General features: G+C 46.4%; 1 protein-coding gene across 2 annotated transcripts in view; it reads left to right on the top strand.

The window, feature by feature from the left end:
* Positions 1–26,638, top strand: part of LOC311121333 (microtubule-associated protein RP/EB family member 3-like) — a 53,423-nt gene that overhangs the window by 24,852 nt on the left and 1,933 nt on the right. For both annotated transcript variants that reach the window (XM_084195833.1, XM_084195834.1), the window contains exons 6-8: positions 18,251–18,407; positions 18,738–18,871; positions 20,324–20,476. In XM_084195833.1, coding sequence (XP_084051959.1) covers positions 18,251–18,407; positions 18,738–18,871; positions 20,324–20,476 — 444 coding nt within the window. The remainder of the gene's footprint in view (positions 1–18,250; positions 18,408–18,737; positions 18,872–20,323; positions 20,477–26,638) is intronic.

The following is a 26,638-nucleotide window of genomic DNA, read 5'->3' as shown; positions in this document are numbered from 1 at the left end:
TGTTTGGGATATTACGACAGAGAAGTTACTGTATACAGTGAACACTGTTTTTTTCCTCTGACATCATTGCATGCAGGATAGAACAGCAGAATATGTTCTGCACTTTGTTTTAGCCCTGCCGGACGCTCCTCACCTCCGCTTTGGTCAACAAAACAATAACAAAGCAGCTGAGGCCAACAGTGGCGCTGTTTCCTCTAATGCGGACTGTTTCCTCTAATGCAGACTGTTTCCTCTAATGCGGACTGTTTCCTCTAATGCGGACTGTTTCCTCTAATGCGGACTGTTTCCTCTAATGCGGACTGTTTCCTCTAATGCGGACTGTTTCCTCTAATGCGGACTGTTTCCTCTAATGCAGACTGTTTCCTCTAATGCGGACTGTTTCCTCTAATGCGGACTGTTTCCTCTAATGCGGACTGTTTCCTCTAATGCGGACTGTTTCCTCTAATGCGGATTTGGACTAGCCTCGTATGAACCATCCTGATCTTGTGAGCTTACATTGTGTTTGGCTACACGGATACAGTCTGGACACGACCACATTCAAACCGCTTGAGCCCGTCCCTCTCCTTGCACCGTATGGCCGGACCAATCAGCGTCCTTGATAATCTGGGGTGGTTTAGTTGATGGCGACCATGAGAAGCACTGAAGTCAAATCATAACAACAATGGCTGCTCTTGAGGAGGTTGGCAGCACTTATATCAGAACTGCAGGGCAGAACTTCATTGAAAGAACTGCAGATAACTGCATTGACTCTACTGTTTCACTCTTCTCCAGACTGAGCCCAACTCTCACTGTTGTGTCGTTGTTGGAGGACCAGATCAGAGAGGCTGTGAAGCTGGGGATCACTGTTGTGTCGTTGTTGGAGGACCAGATCAGAGAGGCTGTGAAGCTGGGGATCACTGTTGTGTCGTTGTTGGAGGACCAGATCAGAGAGGCTGTGAAGCTGGGGATCACTGCTATGCAACTCGGTGGAAAAAATTACACAGACATCCTCCATGGACGTTGCCAGATTGTTTTTGGTAGCCCAGAGACTTGCTTGCCGAAGTGACGGAATATGCTGGCATCAAGTGTAATGTTATCTAGAAAACCTCATGGGGATTGTTGTGGATGACGTTCACGCCACATACAAATAGTAAATATAACTACATCATTTGATATCAAACGAATCCACGTTATGTTGAACATTAATTTGGCTCCTAGCTAACAACTAACTAAATAGCTAGCTAGGAGTGCATAAGTAGCAGACCTTCTCAAAGACAATAAGCTAACTTTAGCTAGCCGTATGCCTCGCTCCAACAGCTAACTGGCTAGCCGTATGCCTCGCTCCAACAGCTAACTGGCTAGCCGTATGCCTCACTCCAACAGCTAACTGGCTAGCCGTATGCCTCGCTCCAACAGCTAACTGGCTAGCCATATGCCTCGCTCCAACAGCTAACTGGCTAGCCGTATGCCTCGCTCCAACAGCTAACTGGCTAGCCATATGCCTCGCTCCAACAGCTAACTGGCTAGCCGTATGCCTCGCTCCAACAGCTAACTGTAGCTAGCCATATGCCTCGCTCCAACAGCTAACTGGCTAGCCGTATGCCTCGCTCCAACAGCTAACTGGCTAGCCATATGCCTCGCTCCAACAGCTAACTTTAGCTAGCCATATGCCTCGCTCCAACAGCTAACTGTAGCTAGCCATATGCCTCGCTCCAACAGCTAACTTTAGCTAGCCATATGCCTCGCTCCAACAGCTAACTGTAGCTAGCCGTATGCCTCGCTCCAACAGCTAACTGTAGCTAGCCATATGCCTCGCTCCAACAGCTAACTGTAGCTAGCCGTATGCCTCGCTCCAACAGCTAACTGTAGCTAGCCGTATGCCTCGCTCCAACAGCTAACTTTAGCTAGCCGTATGCCTCGCTCCAACCTAATGTTTCAACGTTACAGACAGTATGATGACTTCTGTTTGCAAGTCCATAGCTATGCATGTTGTTATACTTCCTGATCTAGACATTTGTGTTGGATCTTATTGTCTTTCAACCATGGGAGAGGGTGCAAAAGGGGAGCCAGCCTTCAGAGAGAGCTTTGCAAAGCTGGGAGAAGTCAGATCCATTGCCAGAGAGGGTGAGTAAACATTGTCTTGTCACCGAATAAAACCAGTGCCAGTTCATGTCCTCCTGGGCCCATATTCTTAAAGTGTCTTAGAGTAGGACTGCTGATCAAAGATCAGGTCCAACCTGTTTCCTGGTCGTTTTACTTCTTTCTCCTGTAGCCCTCAAATTCAAGAGTCAGTTCAGGACTAAATCCTCTACAGGCTGCCTTGCTAGTGTAGATATGTGCTGTATTCTACAGCTGCCTCAGTTCAGTACTAAATCCTCTACAGGCTGCCTTGCTAGTGTAGAGATGTGCTGTGTTCTACTGCTGCCTCAGTTCAGTACTAAATCCACTACAGGCTGCCTTGCTAGTGTAGAGATGTTCTTAACCAGATGGCTCCTCTAACATATCCCAGGCCCTTCCTCTCTATACTTCACTAGAATGCAACCATCTTCTTGTAATAACTCCTGTTGTAAAGTAAACCAAAGCACATTTTCACGGACATATATGTCTTATATGGGCAGAAAGCTTAAATTATTGTTAATCTAACTGCAGTGTCCAATTTACAGTCGGTATTACAGCGAAAAAATACAATTATATTGTTAGAAGATTGTGCACAACAACAAAACCCTTTTATCACGGCGACAGGTTTGATACATTCACCTCTGAAGGTAGATAATGTCCTTAGATTCAGTAATCTTGCTCTGATTTGTCATCCTGAGGGTCCCAGAGATAAAATCCAGCATAGTTCTGTTTGATAAAATCAACTTTTGTATCCTAACACGATTCATGTTGTAAACAGCATTCCGCCTGAATTCCGACTTGTTCAACTTGCAACAAAGCATTTCAACATAATATAAACGCTACACCTTGTTTCACCCGGTCAAGTTCTGTTTTTCTGCGATCCTCAGGTACTCTAGAAGGCAACAGAACTTTTTCAGCATCCTGCATGACGTATAGGCTACACAAAAGTTATTTTAGCCAACCAAGGGCTGACCTCCATTATGCACCAATGAGACGGGCGGTGTTCACTTGATTGACTGTATCTTGGTCCAATGACCACCTAACGTTTTGAAACATAGCTAGCTAGATAGCCAATGAGCTGGGCTTTACATGAGTGTGTGATGGTCCTTTGTATGAGTAAAAGCCATTGTGCTAAGCCCGTGCGCAACGAGACTCATTCTCCATTAAAAATTGAAAGGACCAAGAGGAGTTTATTACGCACAGCTCGATTTAGTTCTACAAAGTCTTCAGCAATTTTACTAAGTACAACAGTGGCTTCTAACACTGAAAAAGCTAAATCGAAGTCCAGATATACAGATTTGGACGAGATTATAGCAAAAATTGACTGTGAAAGTGACACAGAACCAGACTGGTTTTTGAAAGGATGAGACTTTAGACTGGTAAAATACGTTTTATTTAAATTTAGTGAAATACGTTTTTTCTTCTCATGCACTTGTTTGAGATTTTTTCTTTATTTATATATATATATATAACTCAGCAAAAAAAAGAAACGTCCTCTCACTGTCAACTGCGTTTATTTTCTTATCTTAACATGTCACGTTCGTTTAATGACGGGTCAGACCAAGGCGCAGCGTGATATGCATACATGTTTATTTTAACTAAAAAAACACCACGACAAAACAATAAACGAAACGAAATGTGAAGTCCAAGGTAGCACACACAACATACCTTAACCGGAACAAGATCCCACAACTAGACTGTGCCAATAGGCTGCTTAAGTATGGTCCCCAATCAGAGACAACGAGCGACAGCTGCCTCTGATTGGGAACCACACCAGCCAACATAGATCCACACATGCTAGATATACAACATAGAATATATACAAACAAAGAATACACACACCCTGACTCAACATATAAGTGTCCCCTGAGTCAGGGGGTGACAATGTAAATATTTGTATGAACGTAACAAGATTCAACAACTGAGACATAAACTGAACAAGTTCCACAGACATGTGACTAACAGAAATTGAATAATGTGTCCCTGAACAAAGGGGGGGTCAAAATCAAAAGTAACAGTCAATATCTGGTGTGGCCACCAGCTGCATTAAGTACTGCAGTGCATCTCCTCCTCATGGACTGCACCAGATTTGCCAGTTCTTGCTGTGAGATGTTACCCAACTCTTCCACCAAGGCACCTGCAAGTTCCCAGACATTTCTGGGGGGAATGGCCCTAGCCCTCACCCTCCGATCCAACAGGTCCCAGACGTGCTCAATGGGTTTGAGATCCGGGCTCTTCGCTGGCCATGGCAGAACACTGACATTCCTGTCTTGCAGGAAATCACGCACAGAATGAGCAGTATAGCTGGTGGCATTGTCATGCTGGAGGGTCATGTCAGGATGAGCCTGCAGGAAGGGTACCACATGAGGGAGGAGGATGTCTTCCCTGTAACGCACAGCGTTGAGATCGCCTGCAATGACAACAAGCTCAGTCCAATGATGCTGTGACACACCGCCCCAGACCATGACGAACCCTCCACCTCCAAATTGATCCCGCTCCAGAGTACAGGCCTCGGTGTAATGCTAATTCCTTTGACGATAAGCGCGAATCCGACCATCACCCCTGGTGAGACAAAACCGTGACTCGTCAGTGAAGAGCACTTTTTGCCAGTCCTGTCTGGTCCAGCGACAGTGGGTTTGTGCCCATAGGCGACGTTGTTGCCGGTGATGACTGGTGAGGACCTGCCTAACAACAGGCCTACAAGCCCTCAGTCCAGCCTCTCTCAGCCTATTGCGGACAGTCTGAGCACTGATGGAGGGATTGGCCATTCCTGGTGTAACTCGGGCAGTTGTTGTTGCCATCCTGTACCTGTCCCGCAGGTGTGATGTTCGGATGTACCGATCCTGTGCAGGTGTTGTTACACGTGGTCTGCCACTGCGAGGACGATCACCTGTCCGTCCTGTCTCCCTGTAGCGCTGTCTTAGGTGTCTCACAGTACGGACATTGCAATTTATTGCCCTGGCCACATCTGCAGTCCTCATGCCTCCTTGCAGCATGCCTAAGGCACGTTCACGCAGATGAGCAGGGACCCTGGGCATCTTTCTCGTGGTGTTTTCCGGAGTCAGTAGAAAGGCCTCTTTAGTGTCCTAAGTTTTCACAACTGTGACCTTAATTGCCTACCGTCTGTAAGCTGTTAGTGTCTTAACGACCGTTCCACAGGTGCATGTTCATTAATTGTTTATGGTTCATTGAACAAGCATGGGAAACGGTGTTTAAACCCTTTACAATGAAGATATGTGAAGTTATTAGGATTTTTACGAATTCTTTGAAAGACAGGGTCCTGAAAAAGGGACGTTTCTTTTTTTGCTGAGTTTATAGAGATATATATAGATATACAGTGTGGAAAAAAAGTATTTAGTCAGCCACCAATTGTGCAAGTTCTCCCACACGCCTGTAATTTTCATCAAAGGTACACGTCAACTATGACAGACAAAATGAGAAAGAAAATTCCAGAAAATCACATTGTAGGATTTTTTATGAATTTATTTGCAAATTATGGTGGAAAATAAGTATTTGGTCACCTACAAACAAGCAAGATTTCTGGCTTCAACCTACTCAACTGACTCACCCCTCCTAGGGACGGCATGGAAGAGCACTAGTAAGCCAGTGACTCAGTCCCCGTATTAGGGTCAGAGGCAGAGAATCCCAGTGGAGAGAGGGGAGCCGGCCAGGCAGAGACAGCAAGGGCGGTTCGTCACTCCAGTGCCTTGCCGTTCACCTGACGCACCCCTGGGCCAGACTACACTCAATCATAGGACCTACTGAAGAGATGAGTCTTCAGTAAAGACTTAAAGGTTGAGACCAAGTCTGCGTCTCTCACATGGATAGGCAGAACATTCCATAAAAATGGAGCTCTATAGGAGAAAGCCCTGCCTCCAGCTGTTTGATTAGAAATTCTAGGGACAATAAGGAGGCCTGCGTCTTGTGACCGTAGCGTACGTGTAGGTATGTACGGCAGGACCAAATCGGAGAGATAGGTAGGAGCAAGCCCATGTAATGCTTAGTAGGTTAGCAGTAAAACCTTGAAATCAGCCCTAGCCTTAACAGGAAGCCAGTGTAGAGAGGCTAGCACTGGAGTAATATGATCACATGGTTCTAGTCAAGATACTAGCAGCCGTGTTTAGCACTAACTGAAGTTTATTTAGTGCTTTATCCGGGTAGCCGGAGAGTAGAGCATTGCAGTAGTCTAATCTAGAAGGGACAAAAGCATGGATTAGCTTTTCTGCATCATTTTTTGACAACATTTTTCAGATTTTTTGCAATGTTATGAAGATGGATAAAAGCTGTCCTTGAAATATTATTCATATGTTCGTCAAAAGAGAGATCAGGGTCCAGAGTAACGCCGATGTCCTTCAGTTTTATTTGAGACGACTGTACAACCATCAAGATTCATTGTCAGATCCAACAGAAGATCTCTCTGTTTCTTGGGACCTTGAACTAGCATCTCTGTTTTGTCCGAGTTTAAAAGTAAAAAATGTACCGCCATCCACTTATGTCTGAAACACAGGCTTCCAGGGTCGGACATTTTGGGGCTTCACCATGTTTCATCGAAATGTACAGCTGTGTGTCGTCCGCATAGAAGTGAAAGTTGACATTGTGTTTGCGAATGACATCACCAAGAGGTAGAATATATAGTGAAAACAATAGTGGTCCTAAAACGGAACCTTGAGGAACGAACCATCCACAGAGACGAACTGACATCTTTCAGACAGATAAGATCTAAACCAGGCAAGTACTTGTCTGTGTCGACCAATTAGGGCTTCTAATCTCTCCAAAGGAATGTGGTGATCGATGGTGTCAAAAGCAGCGTTAAGGTCTAGGAGCACGAGGACAGATGCAGAGCCTTGGTCTGACGCCATTAAAAGTGAATTTGGTTCACATCCAGTGGATAGGGAGCCATTTATTATGTTCAACATAGGAGGGCCAAGCACAGGAAGTAGCTCTTTCAGTAGTTTAGTTGGAATAGGGTCCAGTATGCAGCTTGAAGGTTTAGAGGCCATGACTATTTTCATGAATGTGTAAAGAGATACAGGATTTAAAAACTTGAGTGTCTGCATTGATCTTGAGTGTCTCCTGGCAGTTCTGTGCAGACTCAGGATAACTGAGGTTTGGAGAAATACGCAGATTCAAAGAGGAGTCCGTCATTTTCCTTCTAATGATCATGATCTTTTCGTTAAAGAAGTTAATGAATTCATCACTGCTGATGTGAAAGCCATCCTCTCTTGTTGAATGCTGCTTTTTAGTTTGCTTTGCGACAGTATCAAATATACATTTTAGATTGTTCTTATTCTCCTCAATTAGGTTGGAAAAATAGGCTGATCGAGCAGCAGTGAGGGCTCTTCGATATTGCTCTGTACTTTCTTTCCAAGCTAGTAGGAAGACTTCCAGTTTGGTGGAGAGCCATTTCCGTTCCAATTTTTTGGAAGCTTGCTTCAGGACTCGGGTATTTATATATTGTACCAGGGAGTACATTTCTTGTTTTTAGGGGTGCGCAAGGTTAAATTTAGATCCTCAGTTAGGTGGTTAACTGATTTTTATACTCCGACGTCCTTGAGTAGGTGGAGGGAGTCTGGAAGGGCCTCTAGGGACCTTTGGGATGTCTGAGAATTTATAGCACGGCTTATGATGGTCCTTGGTTGGGGTCTGAGCAGATTATTTGTTACGATTGCAAACGTAATAAGATGGTGGTCCGATAGTCCAGGGTTATGAGGAAAAACATTTAGATCCACAATATTTATTCCACGGGACAAAACTAGATCCAGGCAGTTCTACATTCTTAGCTAAAAATGAATAATAATAATAAAAAAAGTGGCTTGCCTGTTTTGAATGTTAGTTTTGCATTAATACGTGTCACAAATCAGTTTGCAAACAATGCAAAAAATCATAGAGTTAATATACTGAGGTGCATGTTCTGAGGACAGACAAGACATCTGTAGAGAGACACCCACTGGGTCAGAGTTTTACTGGGTCAGAGTATCCTTCAAAATAAAGCCTACTTTATTATCTATGGAAGATTTGTTAGACATATTTTAACATAGTTGAATATACAAACATGGTCTCTTTTTTGCTTTATTGAGTAAGGCAGCTCCAAAATGCAGGTGTTTCAGCCCAGCTCAGTGCTTTCTGTGGTGGTGGGGCAGCCAGCTCAGTGCTTTCTGTGGTGGTGGGGCAGCCAGCGGAAAATACGGAGCGTAGGGGCTGGTAATGTTCTCTAGTTGCGCCGTGATTGGCTCAGTGTTCTGTCACTCGCGGGGACACTACGTCACCGCCAAGTCTAAGGGTAGAGCTCGAAAATTCAAGCCCCTTGGGTGCTGCCATAGAGTTACATTAGAAGTGCCCATCCAAGAAGGCTCAAGGTCATTGGCCACTGATAAAATGACATCAAATCACGTTATATCTACAGTAGCTTTGATTGGACTGATCATGTCAACATCACACTTTCAAAATCTTAGCTAGCAGTCATCATCATGAATAAAGTCGACAATCTACTGGCAAATCCTTTTTAATCCTTGTCATATGAAGATAAATAATGAAGAGAAATTATAGATAAAATGGATCGGTGCTCATCGGACATTGGACATAAACATTACACAACAAGTTGGAAATCGCAAATTCAACAATGAGTGGTTTGGAAGGAATCAGTGGCTAACTGCAAGCATTGCAAAGCAATCACTAGCCTGCTATTCAGTGGAGTGGCTGTGTGGTCCCAAATCTGTGAATATGCTGCTGCATAAATGATGTAAAATGCCAGTGAAAAACGGTATGTATACTGTAGCTAAGAAAGTAATACTAAGTGTATGTTGTGTAGTAAGCTGTTAGTAGCCCATGTGCCTAACCCTAATAATTTGGTCTATTTTCCCCTCTTAACTTAGCCTACTGTTCTGACTTGGTGGTGCACATGTAGCCTATAACCTGTTTTAGAGAAATGTAATCATTGAATATTGTAAGAGCTTTCATTGTCTGCTTATTTATCCTATGGTTCTGACTTGGTGTACAGGGAGAACACTGTAAGAACGGCCCATGTTCTGAATTCTGTCGCTGTACATTTCAAAAGTGCTGAACAAATAGTTATATTGACTACGTCCGTCCCAGCTCGCTCAATAATGTCTTAATGGAAATTACGGATTGCCTCTTATCCGCTCGTCGTCCCCTTATGCCGTAGTTTGTACATCTCAATTGTCAGTAGAAACCACACTTGTTTAAGCAAGTCAGCCATATCAACTATGTTTTTTTTAAGGCAGTAAATGAGGCTGAATGAACTGTTTCGCTGCCAGACAAGGCTCCGCTGATAGCCAGGTGGAGCAGTGGTAAGGTTTTGGGACAGCTTTATGGAGGCCCTAACAGTTTGTGGGCACCGTTTGCCACCGTTATAGTGCAATTAATGTATTGTTTAGTGTTGTGTGGTGACTTTGCTGGCATGCAACCCACATTTTTTTTTTTTTTTTGCCCCACCAAGATTTACATGCTAAAATCGCCACTGGATCCAGGGTATGACTGTGGCAATGAGTAGGTCCGGAGACATGTTGGACAAAACCCACTGAGTCGATGATGGCCCCGAAAGCCTTTTGGAGTGGGTCTGTGGACTTTTCCATGTGAATATTAAAGTCACCAAAAATTAGAATATTATCTGCCTTGACTACAAGGTCCGATAGGAATTCAGGGAACTCAGTGAGGAACTCTGTATACGGCCCAGGAGGCCTGTAAACAGTAGCTATAACAAGGGATTGAGTAGGCTGCATAGATTTCATGACTAGAAGCTCAAAAGATGAAAAAACTGTCATTTTTGGGGGTAAATTGACATTTGCTATCGTAAATGTTAGCAACACCTCCGCCTTTGCGGGATGCAGGGGGGATATGGTCACTAGTGTAACCAGGAGGAGAGGCCACATTTATCACAGTCAATTCATCAGGCTTAAGCCATGTTTCAGTCTGGCCAATCACATCAAGATTATGATCAGTGATTAGTTCATTGACTATGATGCCTTGGAAGTGAGGGATCTAACATTAAGAAGTCCTATTTTAAGATGTGAGATATTATCACAATCTCTTTCAATAATGACAGGAATGGAGGAGGTCTTTATTCCAGTGAGATTGCTAAGGCGAACACCGCCATGTTTAGTTTTGCCCAACCTAGATCGAGGCACAGACACGGTCTCAATGGGGATGGCTGAGCTGACTACACTGACTGTGCTAGTGGCAGACTCCACTAAGCTGTCAGGCTGGCTAACAGCCTGCTGCCTGGCCTGCACCCTGTCTCATTGGGGAGGCTAACAGCCTGCTGCCTGGCCTGCACCCTGTCTCATTGGAGAGGCTAACAGCCTGCTGCCTGGCCTGCACCCTGTCTCATTGGGGAGGCTAACAGCCTGCTGCCTGGCCTGCACCCTGTCTCATTGGGCTGGCTAACAGCCTGCTGCCTGGCCTGCACCCTGTCTCATTGGGCTGGCTAACAGCCTGCTGCCTGGCCTGCACCCTGTCTCATTGGGCTGGCTAACAGCCTGCTGCCTGGCCTGCACCCTGTCTCATTGGGGAGGCTAACAGCCTGCTGCCTGGCCTGCACCCTGTCTCATTGGGCTGACTAACAGCCTGCTGCCTGGCCTGCACCCTGTCTCATTGGGCTGGCTAACAGCCTGCTGCCTGGCCTGCACCCTGTCTCATTGGGCTGGCTAACAGCCTGCTGCCTGGCCTGCACCCTGTCTCATTGGGCTGACTAACAGCCTGCTGCCTGGCCTGCACCCTGTCTCATTGGGCTGACTAACAGCCTGCTGCCTGGCCTGCACCCTGTCTCATTGGGCTGGCTAACAGCCTGCTGCCTGGCCTGCACCCTGTCTCATTGGGCTGGCTAACAGCCTGCTGCCTGGCCTGCACCCTGTCTCATTGGGCTGACTAACAGCCTGCTGCCTGGCCTGCACCCTGTCTCATTGGGCTGGCTAACAGCCTGCTGCCTGGCCTGCACCCTGTCTCATTGGGCTGGCTAACAGCCTGCTGCCTGGCCTGCACCCTGTCTCATTGGGCTGACTAACAGCCTGCTGCCTGGCCTGCACCCTGTCTCATTGGGCTGGCTAACAGCCTGCTGCCTGGCCTGCACCCTGTCTCATTGGGCTGGCTAACAGCCTGCTGCCTGGCCTGCACCCTGTCTCATTGTGGAGCTAGAGGAGTTAGAGCCCTGTCTATGTTGGTAGATAAGATGAGAGCACCCCTCCAGCTAGGATGGAGTCCATCACTCCTCAGCAGGCCAGGCTTGGTCCTGTAACACCCCTCCAGCTAGGATGGAGTCCGTCACTCCTCAGCAGGCCAGGCTTGGTCCTGTAGCCCCCCTCCAGCTAGGATGGAGTCCATCACTCCTCAGCAGGCCAGGCTTGGTCCTGTAGCACCCCTCCATCTAGGATGGAGTCCATCACTCCTCAGCAGGCCAGGCTTGGTCCTGTAGCACCCCTCCAGCTAGGATGGAGTCCATCACTCCTCAGCAGGCCAGGCTTGGTCCTGTAGCACCCCTCCAGCTAGGATGGAGTCCATCACTCCTCAGCAGGCCAGGCTTGGTCCTGTAGCACCCCTCCAGCTAGGATGGAGTCCATCACTCCTCAGCAGGCCAGGCTTGGTCCTGTAGCACCCCTCCAGGATGGAGTCCATCACTCCTCAGCAGGCCAGGCTTGGTCCTGTAACACCCCTCCAGCTAGGATGGAGTCCGTCACTCCTCAGCAGGCCAGGCTTGGTCCTGTAGCACCCCTCCAGCTAGGATGGAGTCCATCACTCCTCAGCAGGCCAGGCTTGGTCCTGTAGCACCCCTCCAGCTAGGATGGAGTCCATCACTCCTCAGCAGGCCAGGCTTGGTCCTGTAGCACCCCTCCAGCTAGGATGGAGTCCGTCACTCCTCAGCAGGCCAGGCTTGGTCCTGTAACACCCCTCCAGCTAGGATGGAGTCCGTCACTCCTCAGCAGGCCAGGCTTGGTCCTGTAGCACCCCTCCAGCTAGGATGGAGTCCGTCACTCCTCAGCAGGCCAGGCTTGGTCCTGTAGCACCCCTCCAGCTAGGATGGAGTCCATCACTCCTCAGCAGGCCAGGCTTGGTCCTGTTTGTGGGTGAGTCCCAGGAAGAGGGCCAATTATCTACAAATTCTATATTTTGGGAGGGGCAGAAAACAGTTTTCAACCAGCAATTGAGTTGTGATACTGCTGTAGAGCTCATCACTCCTCCCCCTAACTGGGAGGGGCCAGAGACAATTACTGCTGTAGAGCTCATCACTCCTCCTCCTAACTGGGAGGGGCCAGAGACAATTACTGCTGTAGAGCTCATCACTCCTCCCCCTAACTGGGAGGGGCCAGAGACAATTACTGCTGTAGAGCTCATCACTCCTCCCCCTAACTGGGAGGGGCCAGAGACAATTACTGCTGTAGAGCTCATCACTCCTCCCCCTAACTGGGAGGGGCCAGAGACAATTACTGCTGTAGAGCTCATCACTCCTCCCCCTAACTGGGAGGGGCCAGAGACAATTACTGCTGTAGAGCTCATCACTCCTCCCCCTAACTGGGAGGGGCCAGAGACAATTACTGCTGTAGAGCTCATCACTCCTCCCCCTAACTGGGAGGGGCCAGAGACAATTACTGCTGTAGAGTTCATCACTCCCCCTAACTGGGAGGGGCCAGAGACAATTACTGCTGTAGAGCTCATCACTCCTCCCCCTAACTGGGAGGGGCCAGAGACAATTACTTGATGCCGACTCATCTTTCTAGCTAATTTACACGCTGAAGTTATGTTGCTCTTGGTGACCTCTGACTGTTTCATCCTAACATCGTTGGTGCCGACGTGGATAACAATATCCCTATACCATCTACACTCACCAGTTTATGACTTAGCCAGCACCATCTTCAGATTAGCCTTTACGTCGGTAGCCCTGCCCCCTGGTAAACAGTGTATGATCGCTGGATGATTCTTTTTAAGTCTAATATTGTGGGTAATGGAGTCGCCAATGACTAGGGTTTTCAATTTGTCAGAGCTAATGGTGGGAGGCTTCGGCGGCTCAGACCCCGTAACGGGTGGAGGAGAGACCTGAGCAGGCTTGGCCTCTGACTCCGACTCGTTGCTTAGTGGGGAGAACCGGTTGAAAGTTTCTGTCGGCTGAATGAGCGACGCCGGTTGAGCATGCTGACAGCATTTCTTTCCAGAAGCCTTGAGAAAATTGTCCGGCTGCGGGGACTGTGAGAGGGGATTTAGACTACTATCTGTACTTACTGGTGGCACAGACGCTGTTTCATCCTTTCCTACACTTACATTGCCCTTGCCTAACGATTGCATCTGAAGCTGGGCTTGCAGCACGGCTATCCTCACCATAAGGCGATAGTTCTCCTGCATATTATGAGTACAGCGACTGCAATTAGATGGCATAGGGTTAATATTACTACTTAGCTTCGGCTGGTGGAGGTCCTGTAGAACCGTGTCCAGATAAAGGGTCCTGTAGAACCATGTCCAGATAAAGAGTCCTGTAGAACCATGTCCAGATAAAGGGTCCTGTAGAACCGTGTCCAGATAAAGGTTCCTGTAGAACCGTGTCCAGATAAAGGTTCCTGTAGAACCGTGTCCAGATAAAGGGTCCTGTAGAACCATGTCCAGATAAAGGGTCCTGTAGAACCATGTCCAGATAAAGCGTCCTGTAGAACCATGTCCAGATAAAGAGTCCTGTAGAACCATGTCCAGATAAAGAGTCCTGTAGAACCATGTCCAGATAAAGGGTCCTGTAGAACCATGTCCAGATAAAGAGTCCTGTAGAACCATGTCCAGATAAAGAGTCCTGTAGAACCGTGTCCAGATAAAGCGTCCGGGGTTATAAGGTTGTATGATAAGGTCGAGCGAGGAAAAAACGAAGACATTGGTTAAATGTATTTAAAGTAAAAACCGAAGACTTTGTAGCAACAAACAGCACAGCAGCAGGGAGACTAGTCCGGAAGTTGACTGACACAGACGAGGAACCAACACTGTCCACTCTATCAGTCCATCAGATGCTGTCTGCGCCAACACCGGTGTACCTGAAAGACAAATACACACACCAATGCATCAGTAATCATAGCCCTTATAATAGCCTACGGTTCTGGAAAGTTCTCAACGGAAATCTGATGTTTTTTAAAATATTATAGACACACTGCTGTGTTTCAAGATGAAGTTATTTTTTGAACGGGTGTATGTGTGAAGCATTTACACAATTGTTTTATCCATCATCTTAGCTCACACTACTCATATCACAAGTGCATATGACTGTGTTCTTGCATGTCCCTCAAATATACCTAGAGGCCCTCAACCCAGCATGACAGAGATATTGTCCCGTTAAATGATGGGAAATCAGCTGGTTAGACTCTTGAATTTGAGGGCTACAGGAGAAAGAAGTAAAACGACCAGGAAACAGGTTGGACCTGATCTTTGATCAGCAGTCCTACTCTAAGACACTTTATGAATATGGGCCCAGGAGGACATGAACTGGCACTGGTTTTATTCGGTGACAAGACAATGTTTACTCACCCTCTCTGGCAATGGATCTGACTTCTCCCAGCTTTGCAAAGCTCTCTCTGAAGGCTGGCTCCCCTTTTGCACCCTCTCCCATGGTTGAAAGACAATAAGATCCAACACAAATGTCTAGATCAGGAAGTATAACAACATGCATAGCTATGGACTTGCAAACAGAAGTCATCATACTGTCTGTAACGTTGAAACATTAGGTTGGAGCGAGGCATATGGCTAGCTAAAGTTAGCTTATTGTCTTTGAGAAGGTCTGTTACATTTACAGTTTAGTCATTTAGCAGACGCTCTTATCCAGAGCGACTTACAGTTAGTGCATCCATGAGCATGTTCCCATGTTGCTGGGCAACGCTACAGTTAACACACACTACTTTATCCACGGAAACTGCACATCCCTCTATCTGAGTCGCAGCGCCACCTCTGTTTCACCACGCTCCCCACTGGATCTGAGTCGCAGCGTCACCTCTGTTTCACCACGCTCCCCACTGGATCTGAGTCGCAGCGTCACCTCTGTTTCACCACGCTCCCCACTGGATCTGAGTCACAGCGTCTCCTCTGTTTCACCACGCTCCCCACTGGATCTGAGTCGCAGCGTCTCCTCTGTTTCACCACGCTCCCCACTGGATCTGAGTCGCAGCGCCACCTCTGTTTCACCACGCTCCCCACTGGATCTGAGTCGCAGCGTCACCTCTGTTTCACCACGCTCCCCACTGGATCTGAGTCGCAGCGTCACCTCTGTTTCACCACGCTCCCCACTGGATCTGAGTCGCAGCGTCACCTCTGTTTCACCACGCTCCCCACTGGATCTGAGTCGCAGCGTCTCCTCTGTTTCACCACGCTCCCCACTGGATCTGAGTCGCAGCGTCTCCTCTGTTTCACCACGCTCCCCACTGGATCTGAGTCGCAGCGTCACCTCTGTTTCACCACGCTCCCCACTGGATCTGAGTCGCAGCGTCTCCTCTGTTTCACCACGCTCCCCACTGGATCTGAGTCGCAGCGTCACCTCTGTTTCACCACGCTCCCCACTGGATCTGAGTCGCAGCTTCACCTCTGTTTCACCACGCTCCCCACTGGATCTGAGTCGCAGCTTCACCTCTGTTTCACCACGCTCCCCACTGGATCTGAGTCGCAGCGTCACCTCTGTTTCACCACGCTCCCCACTGGATCTGAGTCGCAGCGTCTCCTCTGTTTCACCACGCTCCCCACTGGATCTGAGTCACAGCGTCTCCTCTGTTTCACCACGCTCCCCACTGGATCTGAGTCGCAGCGCCACCTCTGTTTCACCACGCTCCCCACTGGATCTGAGTCGCAGCGTCTCCTCTGTTTCACCACGCTCCCCACTGGATCTGAGTCGCAGCGTCTCCTCTGTTTCACCACGCTCCCCACTGGATCTGAGTCGCAGCCTCACCTCTGTTTCACCACGCTCCCCACTGGATCTGAGTCGCAGCGCCACCTCTGTTTCACCACGCTCCCCACTGGATCTGAGTCGCAGCGTCACCTCTGTTTCACCACGCTCCCCACTGGATCTGAGTCGCAGCGTCACCTCTGTTTCACCACGCTCCCCACTGGATCTGAGTCGCAGTGCCACCTCTGTTTCACCACGCTCCCCACTGGATCTGAGTCGCAGTGCCACCTCTGTTTCACCACGCTCCCCACTGGATCTGAAACAAATATCACTACAGGTTACCTTCACTGATTCAACTGCACCCAACTCCTTTCAACCCCACCCTGAAACCACAAATGGATCCGCCAAAAGGCAAGGGTCCACTTTCTTCAAAAATGTGGACCAGATTCTTCTTTATCGTGTCCAAACTCGGCGTCCTCACCGCAGGCACTTCATCCTCACTCTCGTCAGGGGTGGCAGGTAGCTTAGTGTCTGCTAAATGACTAAAATGTAAATGTCAAAATGTTCCATCTCTGAACTACTGAAGCACGTGTCCCTCTTTTTGCACTTGACGCCAACCTTCCTCACCACACTGTTTCCCTGTACCCTCAGCTCCTTCCTCACCACAACATTTCCCTGTACCCTCAGCTCCTTCCTCACCACACTGTTTCCCTGTACCCTCAGCTCCTTCCTCACCACAACATTTCCCTGTACCCTCAGCTCCTTCCTCACCACACTGTTTCCCTGTACCCTCAGCTCCTTCCTCACCACACTGTTTCCCTGTACCCTCAGCTCCTTCCTCACCACAACGTTTCCCTGTACCCTCAGCTCCTTCCTCACCACACTGTTTCCCTGTACCCTCAGCTCATTCCTCACCACACTGTTTCCCTGTACCCTCAGCTCATTCCTCACCACACTGTTTCCCTGTACCCTCAGCTCATTCCTCACCACACTGTTTCCCTGTACCCTCAGCTCCTTCCTCACCACACTGTTTCCCTGTACCCTCAGCTCCTTCCTCACCACAACGTTTCCCTGTACCCTCAGCTCCTTCCTCACCACACTGTTTCCCTGTACCCTCAGCTCCTTCCTCACCACAACGTTTCCCTGTACCCTCAGCTCATTCCTCACCACACTGTTTCCCTGTACCCTCAGCTCCTTCCTCATCACACTGTTTCCCTGTACCCTCAGCTCATTCCTCACCACACTGTTTCCCTGTACCCTCAGCTCCTTCCTCATCACACTGTTTCCCTGTACCCTCAGCTCATTCCTCACCACACTGTTTCCCTGTACCCTCAGCTCATTCCTCACCACACTGTTTCCCTGTACCCTCAGCTCATTCCTCACCACACTGTTTCCCTGTACCCTCAGCTCATTCCTCACCACACTGTTTCCCTGTACCCTCAGCTCCTTCCTCACCACACTGTTTTCCCTGTACCCTCAGCTCATTCCTCACCACACTGTTTCCCTGTACCCTCAGCTCATTCCTCACCACACTGTTTCCCTGTACCCTCAGCTCATTCCTCACCACACTGTTTTCCCTGTACCCTCAGCTCCTTCCTCACCACACTGTTTCCCTGTACCCTCAGCTCCTTCCTCACCACACGGTTTCCCTGTACCCTCAGCTCCTTCCTCACCACACGGTTTCCCTGTACCCTCAGCTCATTCCTCACCACACTGTTTCCCTGTACCCTCAGCTCATTCCTCACCACACTGTTTCCCTGTACCCTCAGCTCCTTCTCGGCGGTCATCACTGCACCTGCCACCGCAGTTAATTAAACTTCACTCTCGTCACGTTCAATTTCCTTCTGTAGCTCTTCCAGAAGTTCTGTGTGATCCTCCATTCCATATTCACTCAAAACATCTACTAATTCTCCTTTTGTTCTTGTCTGCCATCTTGTCCTTCATCAAATCTTCCAGCGGTTTGAATGTGGTTGTGTCCAGACTGTATCCGTGTAGCCAAACACAATGTAAGCTCACAAGATCAGGATGGTTCATACGAGGCTAGATTTGGACAGGAAGTGTGAAAGGTTTGGTATACCCATTATAAGCTAGTTTTACTCCATTGTGTTAAACAGACACTGTATAACAGGATGGTGGGGTGACCACACCCAGATCTCCCACCGCTCTCTCCCAGTAGAGGCTGGGTGACCACACCCAGATCTCCCACCGCTCTCTCCCAGTAGAGGCTGGGTGACCACACCCAGATCTCCCACCGCTCTCTCCCAGTAGAGGCTGGTGAAGGGTTAATAATGTTTCTCTCTGTCTCAGATCATCCCAGTAGAGAGGCTGGTGAAGGGGAGGTTTCAGGATAACTTTGAGTTCATCCAGTGGTTTAAGAAGTTATTTGATGCCAACTACGACGGGAAGGAGTATGACCCTGTGGCCACACGCCAGGGGCAGGAGGGCACCCCCTCACCCAACCCAGGTACACATCATGTCCTCACTGCTCCTCGAACCAGGTCATCTCATTTCCCACAAACCCAAATGACCCTCCTCTTCCTCATCTTCCTCCTCCTCTTGTAAAACGGATCCTTCCTGCCAGTCTGTGCCTGTCTGTGTTAATGTGCTGCTGAAGTGCTTTGACTGTTCTCTCCCTGGAAGGTATAAATCAGGCCTGGAGGGGCTGTTGTTTTCCTGTGTTTTTGGGTTGACCTTTTGGCAAGTCTTTTTTCAGGTTATTATAGTAGAACTGTGATGTAGCTAGCTGTTGATTGGGTGCTGCTGAGAGGCTTGTTAAGATTGGCTGTGTGTTCAGGCCACCAGAGGACGTCTCCCACGGCGACCAAGACAGTCCACGTCCCCCCGAAGCAGTCTGCCCCCATCCGCAGGGCGACGCCCACCAGAGCCAACGGAGCGTCAGATGCTGAGGTGCTAGAACTGAACCAGCAGGTACTGAGCCGCCCCCCCCAAACATGAAAATAAGCTCATTTATTCTCTCTATATATTTTTTTCTAAATGTTTGGTATATATTAAACACGATACTCTCCCTCTGTCTGCCTCCTTACCTTCTCTCCTCTCCACCTCTCCTCACCTCACCACCTCTCCTCACCTCACCACCTCTCCATCTCTCCTCTCCACCTCTCCTCTCCATCTCTCCATCTCTCCTCTACACCTCTCCTCACCTCTCCACCTCTCTCCTCTCCACCTCTCCTCACCTCACCACCTCTCCACCTCTCCTCTCCACCTCTCCTCACCTCTCACCTCTCCTCTCCACCTCTCTCCTCTCCACCTCTCCTCACCTCTCCACCTCTCTCCTCTACACCTCTCCTCACCTCTCCACCTCTCTCCTCTCCACCTCTCCTCTCCACCTCTCCTCTCCATCTCTCCATCTCTCCTCTACACCTCTCCTCACCTCTCCACCTCTCTCCTCTCCATCTCTCCTCTCCACCTCTCCTCTCCATCTCTCCTCTACACCTCTCCTCACCTCTCCACCTCTCTCCTCTCCACCTCTCCTCACCTCACCACCTCTCCACCTCTCCTCTCCACCTCTCCTCACCTCTCACCTCTCCTCTCCACCTCTCTCCTCTCCACTTCTCCTCACCTCTCCACCTCTCTCCTCTACACCTCTCCTCACCTCTCCACCTCTCTCCTCTCCTCACCTCACCACCTCTCCATCTCTCCTCTACACCTCTCCTCTCCACCTCTCCCTCCTCTCCATCTCTCCTCTCCACCTCTCTCCTCTCCACCTCTCTCCTCTCCACCTCTCCTCACCTCACCACCTCTCCACCTCTCCTCTCCACCTCTCCTCACCTCTCTCCTCCTCTCCACCTCTCCTCTCCACCTCTCCTCACCTCTCCACCTCTCTCCTCTACACCTCTCCTCACCTCTCCTCCTCTCCACCTCTCCTCTCCACCTCTCCACCTCTCCTCTCCACCTCTCCTCACCTCTCCCTCTTCCTCCTCTCCTCTCCACCTCTCCTCTCCACCTCCTCACCTCTCCTCTCCACCTCTCCACCTCTCTCCTCTCCATCTCTCCATCTCTCCTCTACACCTCTCCTCACCTCTCCACCTCTCTCCTCTCCACCTCTCCATCTCTCCTCTACACCTCTCCTCACCTCTCCTCTCCTCCTCTCCTCTCCTCCATCTCTCCATCTCTCATCTCCTCCTCTCCACCTCTCCACCTCTCCACCTCACCTCTCCATCTCTCCTCTACACCTCTCCTCACCTCTCCACCTCTCTCCTCTACACCTCTCCTCACCTCTCCTCTCCACCTCTCCATCTCTCCTCTCCACCTCTCCTCACCTCTCCTCTCCTCCTCTCTTCCACTCTCTCCTCTCTGTCTGTCGGTCTGTATTTCCTCTACCCCCTCTCCTCCTCTCTGTCTGTCTGTCTGTCTGTGTAGATGTTGGACCTGAAACTGACAGTGGAGGGTCTTGAGAAGGAGAGAGACTTCTACTTCAGTAAGCTGAGAGACATCGAGCTGATCTGTCAGGAGAATGAGACCAACGCCAGCCCAACACTCTCCAAGATCATGGATATACTGTACGCTACGGAGGTAGGACACAGACGCATACACACAGACAGACTATAAAACACAGACAGACTATAAAACACAGACTATAAAACACAGACAGACTATAAAACACAGACTATAAAACACAGACTATAAAACACACACAGACTATAAAACACAGACAGACTATAAAACACAGACTATAAAACACAGACTATAAAACACAGACAGACTATAAAACACAGACAGACTATAAAACACAGACAGACTATAAAACACAGACAGACTATAAAACACAGACAGACTATAAAACACAGACAGACTATAAAACACAGACAGACTATAAAACAGACAGACTATAAAACACAGACAGACTATAAAACACAGACAGAATATAAAACACAAAACACAGACTATAAAACAGACAATATAAAACACAGACAGACTAAAACACAAAACACTGACTATAAAACACAGACTGACTATAAAACACAGACTATAAAACACAGACTGACTATAAAACACAGACTATATAACAGACTGAATATAAAACACAGACTGACTATAAAACAGACAATATAAAACACAAAACACTGACTATAAAACAGACTGAATATAAAACACAGACAGACTATAAACACAGACAGACTATAAAACACACACAGACTATAAAACACAGACTATAAAACACAGACTATAAAACACAGACAGACTATAAAACACACACAGACTATAAAACACAGACTATAAAACAGACTGACTATAAAACACACACAGACTATAAAACAGACTATAAAACACAGACTATAAAACACACACAGACTATAAAACAGACTGACTATAAAACACAGACAGACTATAAAATACAGACTATAAAACAGACTGACTATAAAACACAGACTATAAAACACAGACTATAAAACACAGACTATAAAACACAGACAGACTATAAAACACACACAGACTATAAAACACAGACTATAAAACAGACTGACTATAAAACACACACAGACTATAAAACAGACTGAATATAAAACACAGACTGACTATAAAAGACAGACTATAAAAGACAGACTATAAAACACAGACTATAAAACACAGACTATAAAACACAGACAGACTATAAAACACAGACTATAAAACACAGACTGAATATAAAACACAGACAGACTATAAACACAGACAGACTATAAAACACACACAGACTATAAAACACAGACAGACTATAAAACACACACAGACTATAAAACACACAGACTATAAAATACAGACTATAAAACAGACTGAATATAAAACACAGACTGACTATAAAACACAGACTGACTATAAAACACAGACTGACTATAAAACACAAAACACAGATTATAAAACAGACTGAATGTAAAACACAGACTATAAAACAGACTGACTATAAAACACACAGACTAAAACACAGACTGACTATAAAACACAGACTGACTATAAAACACAGACTGACTATAAAACACAAAACACAGACTATAAAACAGACAATATAAAACACAGACTATAAAACACAAAACACAGACTATAAAACAGACTATAAAACACACAGACAGACTAAAACACAAAACACTGACTATAAAACACAGACTGACTATAAAACACACACGGACTATAAAACACACACAGACTGACTATAAAACACAGACAGACTATAAAACACACACAGACTGACTATAAAACACAGACAGACTATAAAACAGACAGAATATAAAACACAAAACACAGACTATAAAACACACAGACTAAAACACAAAACACAGACTATAAAACAGACAATATAAAACACAGACAGACTAAAACACAAAACACAGACTATAAAACAGACAATATAAAACACAGACAGACTAAAACACAAAACACTGACTATAAAACAGACTGACTATAAAACACAGACTGACTAAAACACAGACTATAAAACAGACTGAATATAAAACACAGACTGACTATAAAACACAAAACACAGACTATAAAACAGACTGAATATAAAACACAGACTGACTATAAAACACAAAACACAGACTATAAAACAGACTGAATATAAAACACAGACTATAAAACACATACAGACTATAAAACAGACTGACTATAAAACAGACAGACTATAAAACAGACAAACACAAAACACAGACTATAAAACAGACAATATAAAACACAGACAGACTATAAAACACAAAACACAGACTATAAAACAGACTAAAACACAGACAGACTATAAAACACACACACAGACAGACTAAAACACAAAACACTGACTATAAAACACAGACTGACTATAAAACACACACTGACTATAAAACACACACACAGACAGACTAAAACACAAAACACTGACTATAAAACACAGACTGACTATAAAACACACACTGACTATAAAACACACACAGACTGACTATAAAACACAGACAGCCTATAATACACAGACTATAACACAAAACACAGACTATAAAACAGACTGAATATAAAACACAGACAGACTATAAAACAGACTGAATATAAAACACAGACTATAAAACACACACAGACTATAAAACACAGACAGACTATAGAACACAGACATACTATAAAACACAAAACACAGACTATAAAACACACACAGACTATAAAACACAGACAGAATATAAAACACAAAACACAGACTATAAAACACAGACAGACTATAAAACACAAAACACAGACTATAAAACAGACTGAATATAAAACAGACAGACTATAAAACACACACAGACTATAAAACACAGACAGACTATAAAATACAGACAGACTATAAAACACAGACAGACTATAAAACACAGACAGACTATAAAACACAGACTATAAAACACACACAGACTATAAAACATATAGCCATTTAACCGTGGCTAGGGCTGTGGCGGTTAGCTGTGGCGGTTAACCGTGGCTAGGGCTGTGGCGGTCATGAAATTGTCATCCGGTGATTGTCTAGCAAATAACTGTCAGTCTCACGGTAATTGACCGTTAATTAATATAAACACATTTAGCATCTCCTGTCTTCCACACGTAGCCTACAAGCCACTGATGCAGACCTTTGGAACATCTTAATTTTAAAAAGTCTAATAAATCCATGTAATATAGCCTACACCTTCACAATAAATCCATTATTTATTTTAGACAGGTCTAAAGAAACATGATATGAAGAAAATGTAGTCTATTTCAGAAGAACAGAATAGCGTACTCTGAGTTGTCCTTATGTTAGGTCCTGATCCGGCTATGCCATATGGCTGTGGGCTACACTAGTTCATTTAGCAGACTAGAATTCTGTGGCTTTATTTTATAGTATGAAGAATACAATTGAATATAGCTTAATAAAATATAAAATATATTTTCTCCAAACAATTTCTGAGGGAGTGCGCACTTGCGGCTATTCTGTGTTGAGCGGTTAACAAAGAAACAGGTCCTCCTATATGCTACATTTAGAGTTATTTATGTAACTTTAGTTGTTCTACAAACGTTGGGCTATATGTTTAGATTTTTAATACATTGTAAGGCTGCATGATGAGAGACTAATGATGATTTGAAAAAAGTCCCATAAAAGGCATGAGCTCTGATTTTGTTTTTTGCTCTGGCTGTACACACTTCATCAGTCTCTCATTCACAATTTGACAAGCACTTGATAATGCCTTGAATTTCCCGCCGGCATCCCCTTTGTGTGGCCGTAATGCCTCCTAAAAAAAAATCCAAGCCTTTTGTGGCCGTGGTGACCTTGGGCTGAATATAATAATTATAATTCCCTTCTCCCGGTTGCCAATCGCCGTGATCCAAAGCACCTCTCACTCACATGGCTCTCTCAGATATGTCAATCCTATTAGCCAATGCCCCCACGTGTTCTTCTCACAGGCATCTCAGCTCAGAAGGAGGCTGCAAGTGAAGACTCATCAGGGACCAATTCCGAGGTGCATATTGAAGATGTTGGAAGAACTGTCCACATTTACTTTTCGTCAGCCAACAAGATGAGTCGGCCTAACGAACAGCAAAAGCACTAGCCCATGTCAATCTACTATCCCCCATAGTACAAAAGTTGACCTATTCTGTGCGAGAAATAAATATTCCAAACATAGTCTGGGACAGTTGTGGGATGTGATAGATCCCAAATTAATACAACCACTAGCATCAAAAAACCTGTTTTAAGCAATGAGGCTGATGCAAAGGTTTCAGAACGTTTCGCTTAAAATGTTGATAAACTATTTGGCTATTTCTTCACATTATAAGCGCAGCGATGCGCACACGGCAGTAGGCTATAAGCACCAAAATGCAATCAATTCTCAAAAGTTTATGCATGTAATGCTTTATTATAAAAGGTGCATTTTTATGGTGAAAATGATCTTCCCCAAACTTGAAACTCACACGCCCCGCCTATGTATGCCAGGCTCTACACCCCTTGTAATTCTAAGAAGTTATTTGGCCCCTTTAGTTGTGATCCAAACCTTATTAAAACATATAGGCCTATGGGCTAGGCTACATGAGGTGGGCGACTATGATTAGAAAAAAGTTGGGGGAAAAAGGCATGCGCTGTTTCTTGCTGCGCAGAAGCTGGGCATCATTTACAAGTGATAATATACACTACATGACCAAAAGTATATGGACACCTGCTCGTCGAACATCTCATTCCAAAATCACAGGCATTAATAAGGAGTTGGTCCCACTTTTACTGCTACAACAGCCTCCACTCTTCTGGGAAGATTTTCCACTAGATGTTGGAACATTGCTGCGGGGACTTGCTTCCATTCAGCCACGAGCATTAGTGAGGTAGAGCACTTAACCTCCTCCTCCCTCCTGTAAGTCGCTCTGGATAACAGCATCTGCTAAATGACTCAAATGTAAATGTAAAATGGGCGCTGATGTTGGGCGATTATGTCTGGCTCGCAGTCGGCATTCAAATTCTTCCCAAAGGTGTTCAGTGGGGTTGAGGTCAGGGCTCTGTGCTAGCCAGTCAAGTTCTTTCACACCGATCTTGACAAAGCATTTCTGTATGGACCTCACTTTGTGCACGGGGGCATTGTCATGCTGAAACAGGAAAAGGGCCTTCCCCAAACTGTTGCCACAAAGTTGGAGGCACAGAATCGTCTAGAATGTCATTGTATGCTGTAGCGTTAAGATTTCCCATCACTGGAACTAAGGGGCCTAGACAGAACCATGAAAAACAGCCCCAGTCAATTATTCCTCCTCCACCAAACTTTACAGTTGGCACTATGCATTGGGGCAGGTAGCGTTCTCCTGGCATCCGCCAAACCCAGATTAGTCCGTCGGACTGCCAAGTCGTGAAGCGTGATTCATCACTCCAGAGAACGCGTTTCCACTGCTCCAGAGTCCAATGGTGGTGAGCTTTATACCACTCCAGCCGACGCTTGGCATTGCGCATGGTGATCTTAGGCTTGTGTGCGGCTGCTCGGCCATGGAAACCCATTTCATGAAGCTCCCGACGAACAGTTCTTGTGCTGACGTTGCTTCCAGAGGCAGTTTGGAACTCGGTAGTGAGTGTTGCAACCGAGGACAGACGATTTTGATGCGTTGCGTGCTTCAGCACTCGGCGGTCCCGTTCTGTGAGCTTGTGTGGCCTACCACTTCACGGCTGAGCCGTTGTTGCTCCTAGACGTTTCCACTTCACAATAACAGCACTTACAGTTACTCTAGCAGGTGAAGGTGCCACATTGAAAGTCACTGAGCTCTTCAGTAAGGCCTTTCTACTGCAACTGTTTGTCTATAAAGATTGCATGTATGTGTGCTCGATTTTATACACCTGTCAGCAACGGGTGTAGCTGAAATAGCAGAATCCACTAATTTGAAGGGGTGTCCACATACTTTTGTATATATGTGTCATTCACAAGTGATAGGCTAATATTGTCACCCATCAGACTATACTTGATTTAATCTCGACTTTACATATACTAAATAATATATATATATATATATATATATGTGTGATATTAGTTTTGATTTAGAACGGACCATTATCATGCACCTGTCTCGGAACAGGGGCAGCAGGAAAAAATACATGTCATCTATGAACTTAAATAGCGAATGGAGGACGCTTTTTCCCGTGGTTCATTTGCCAGCCAGGTAGGCTATACTCCTGTTGTAAAGAGAAGCAATGTGCTTAATATTAGGAAGGTTGAGAAATAAATATAGCAGGCCTAGCCTATAGAAAGCTGATGGGATCCTCCTCTT

Source organism: Coregonus lavaretus (assembly GCF_964263955.1).
Source record: "Coregonus lavaretus genome assembly, contig: HAP1_SCAFFOLD_198, whole genome shotgun sequence".
In the NCBI taxonomy this organism is placed as follows: domain Eukaryota; kingdom Metazoa; phylum Chordata; class Actinopteri; order Salmoniformes; family Salmonidae; genus Coregonus; species Coregonus lavaretus.
Note: the sequence above shows the minus strand (reverse complement) of the source record. Positions and strands in the feature narration are given on the sequence as shown.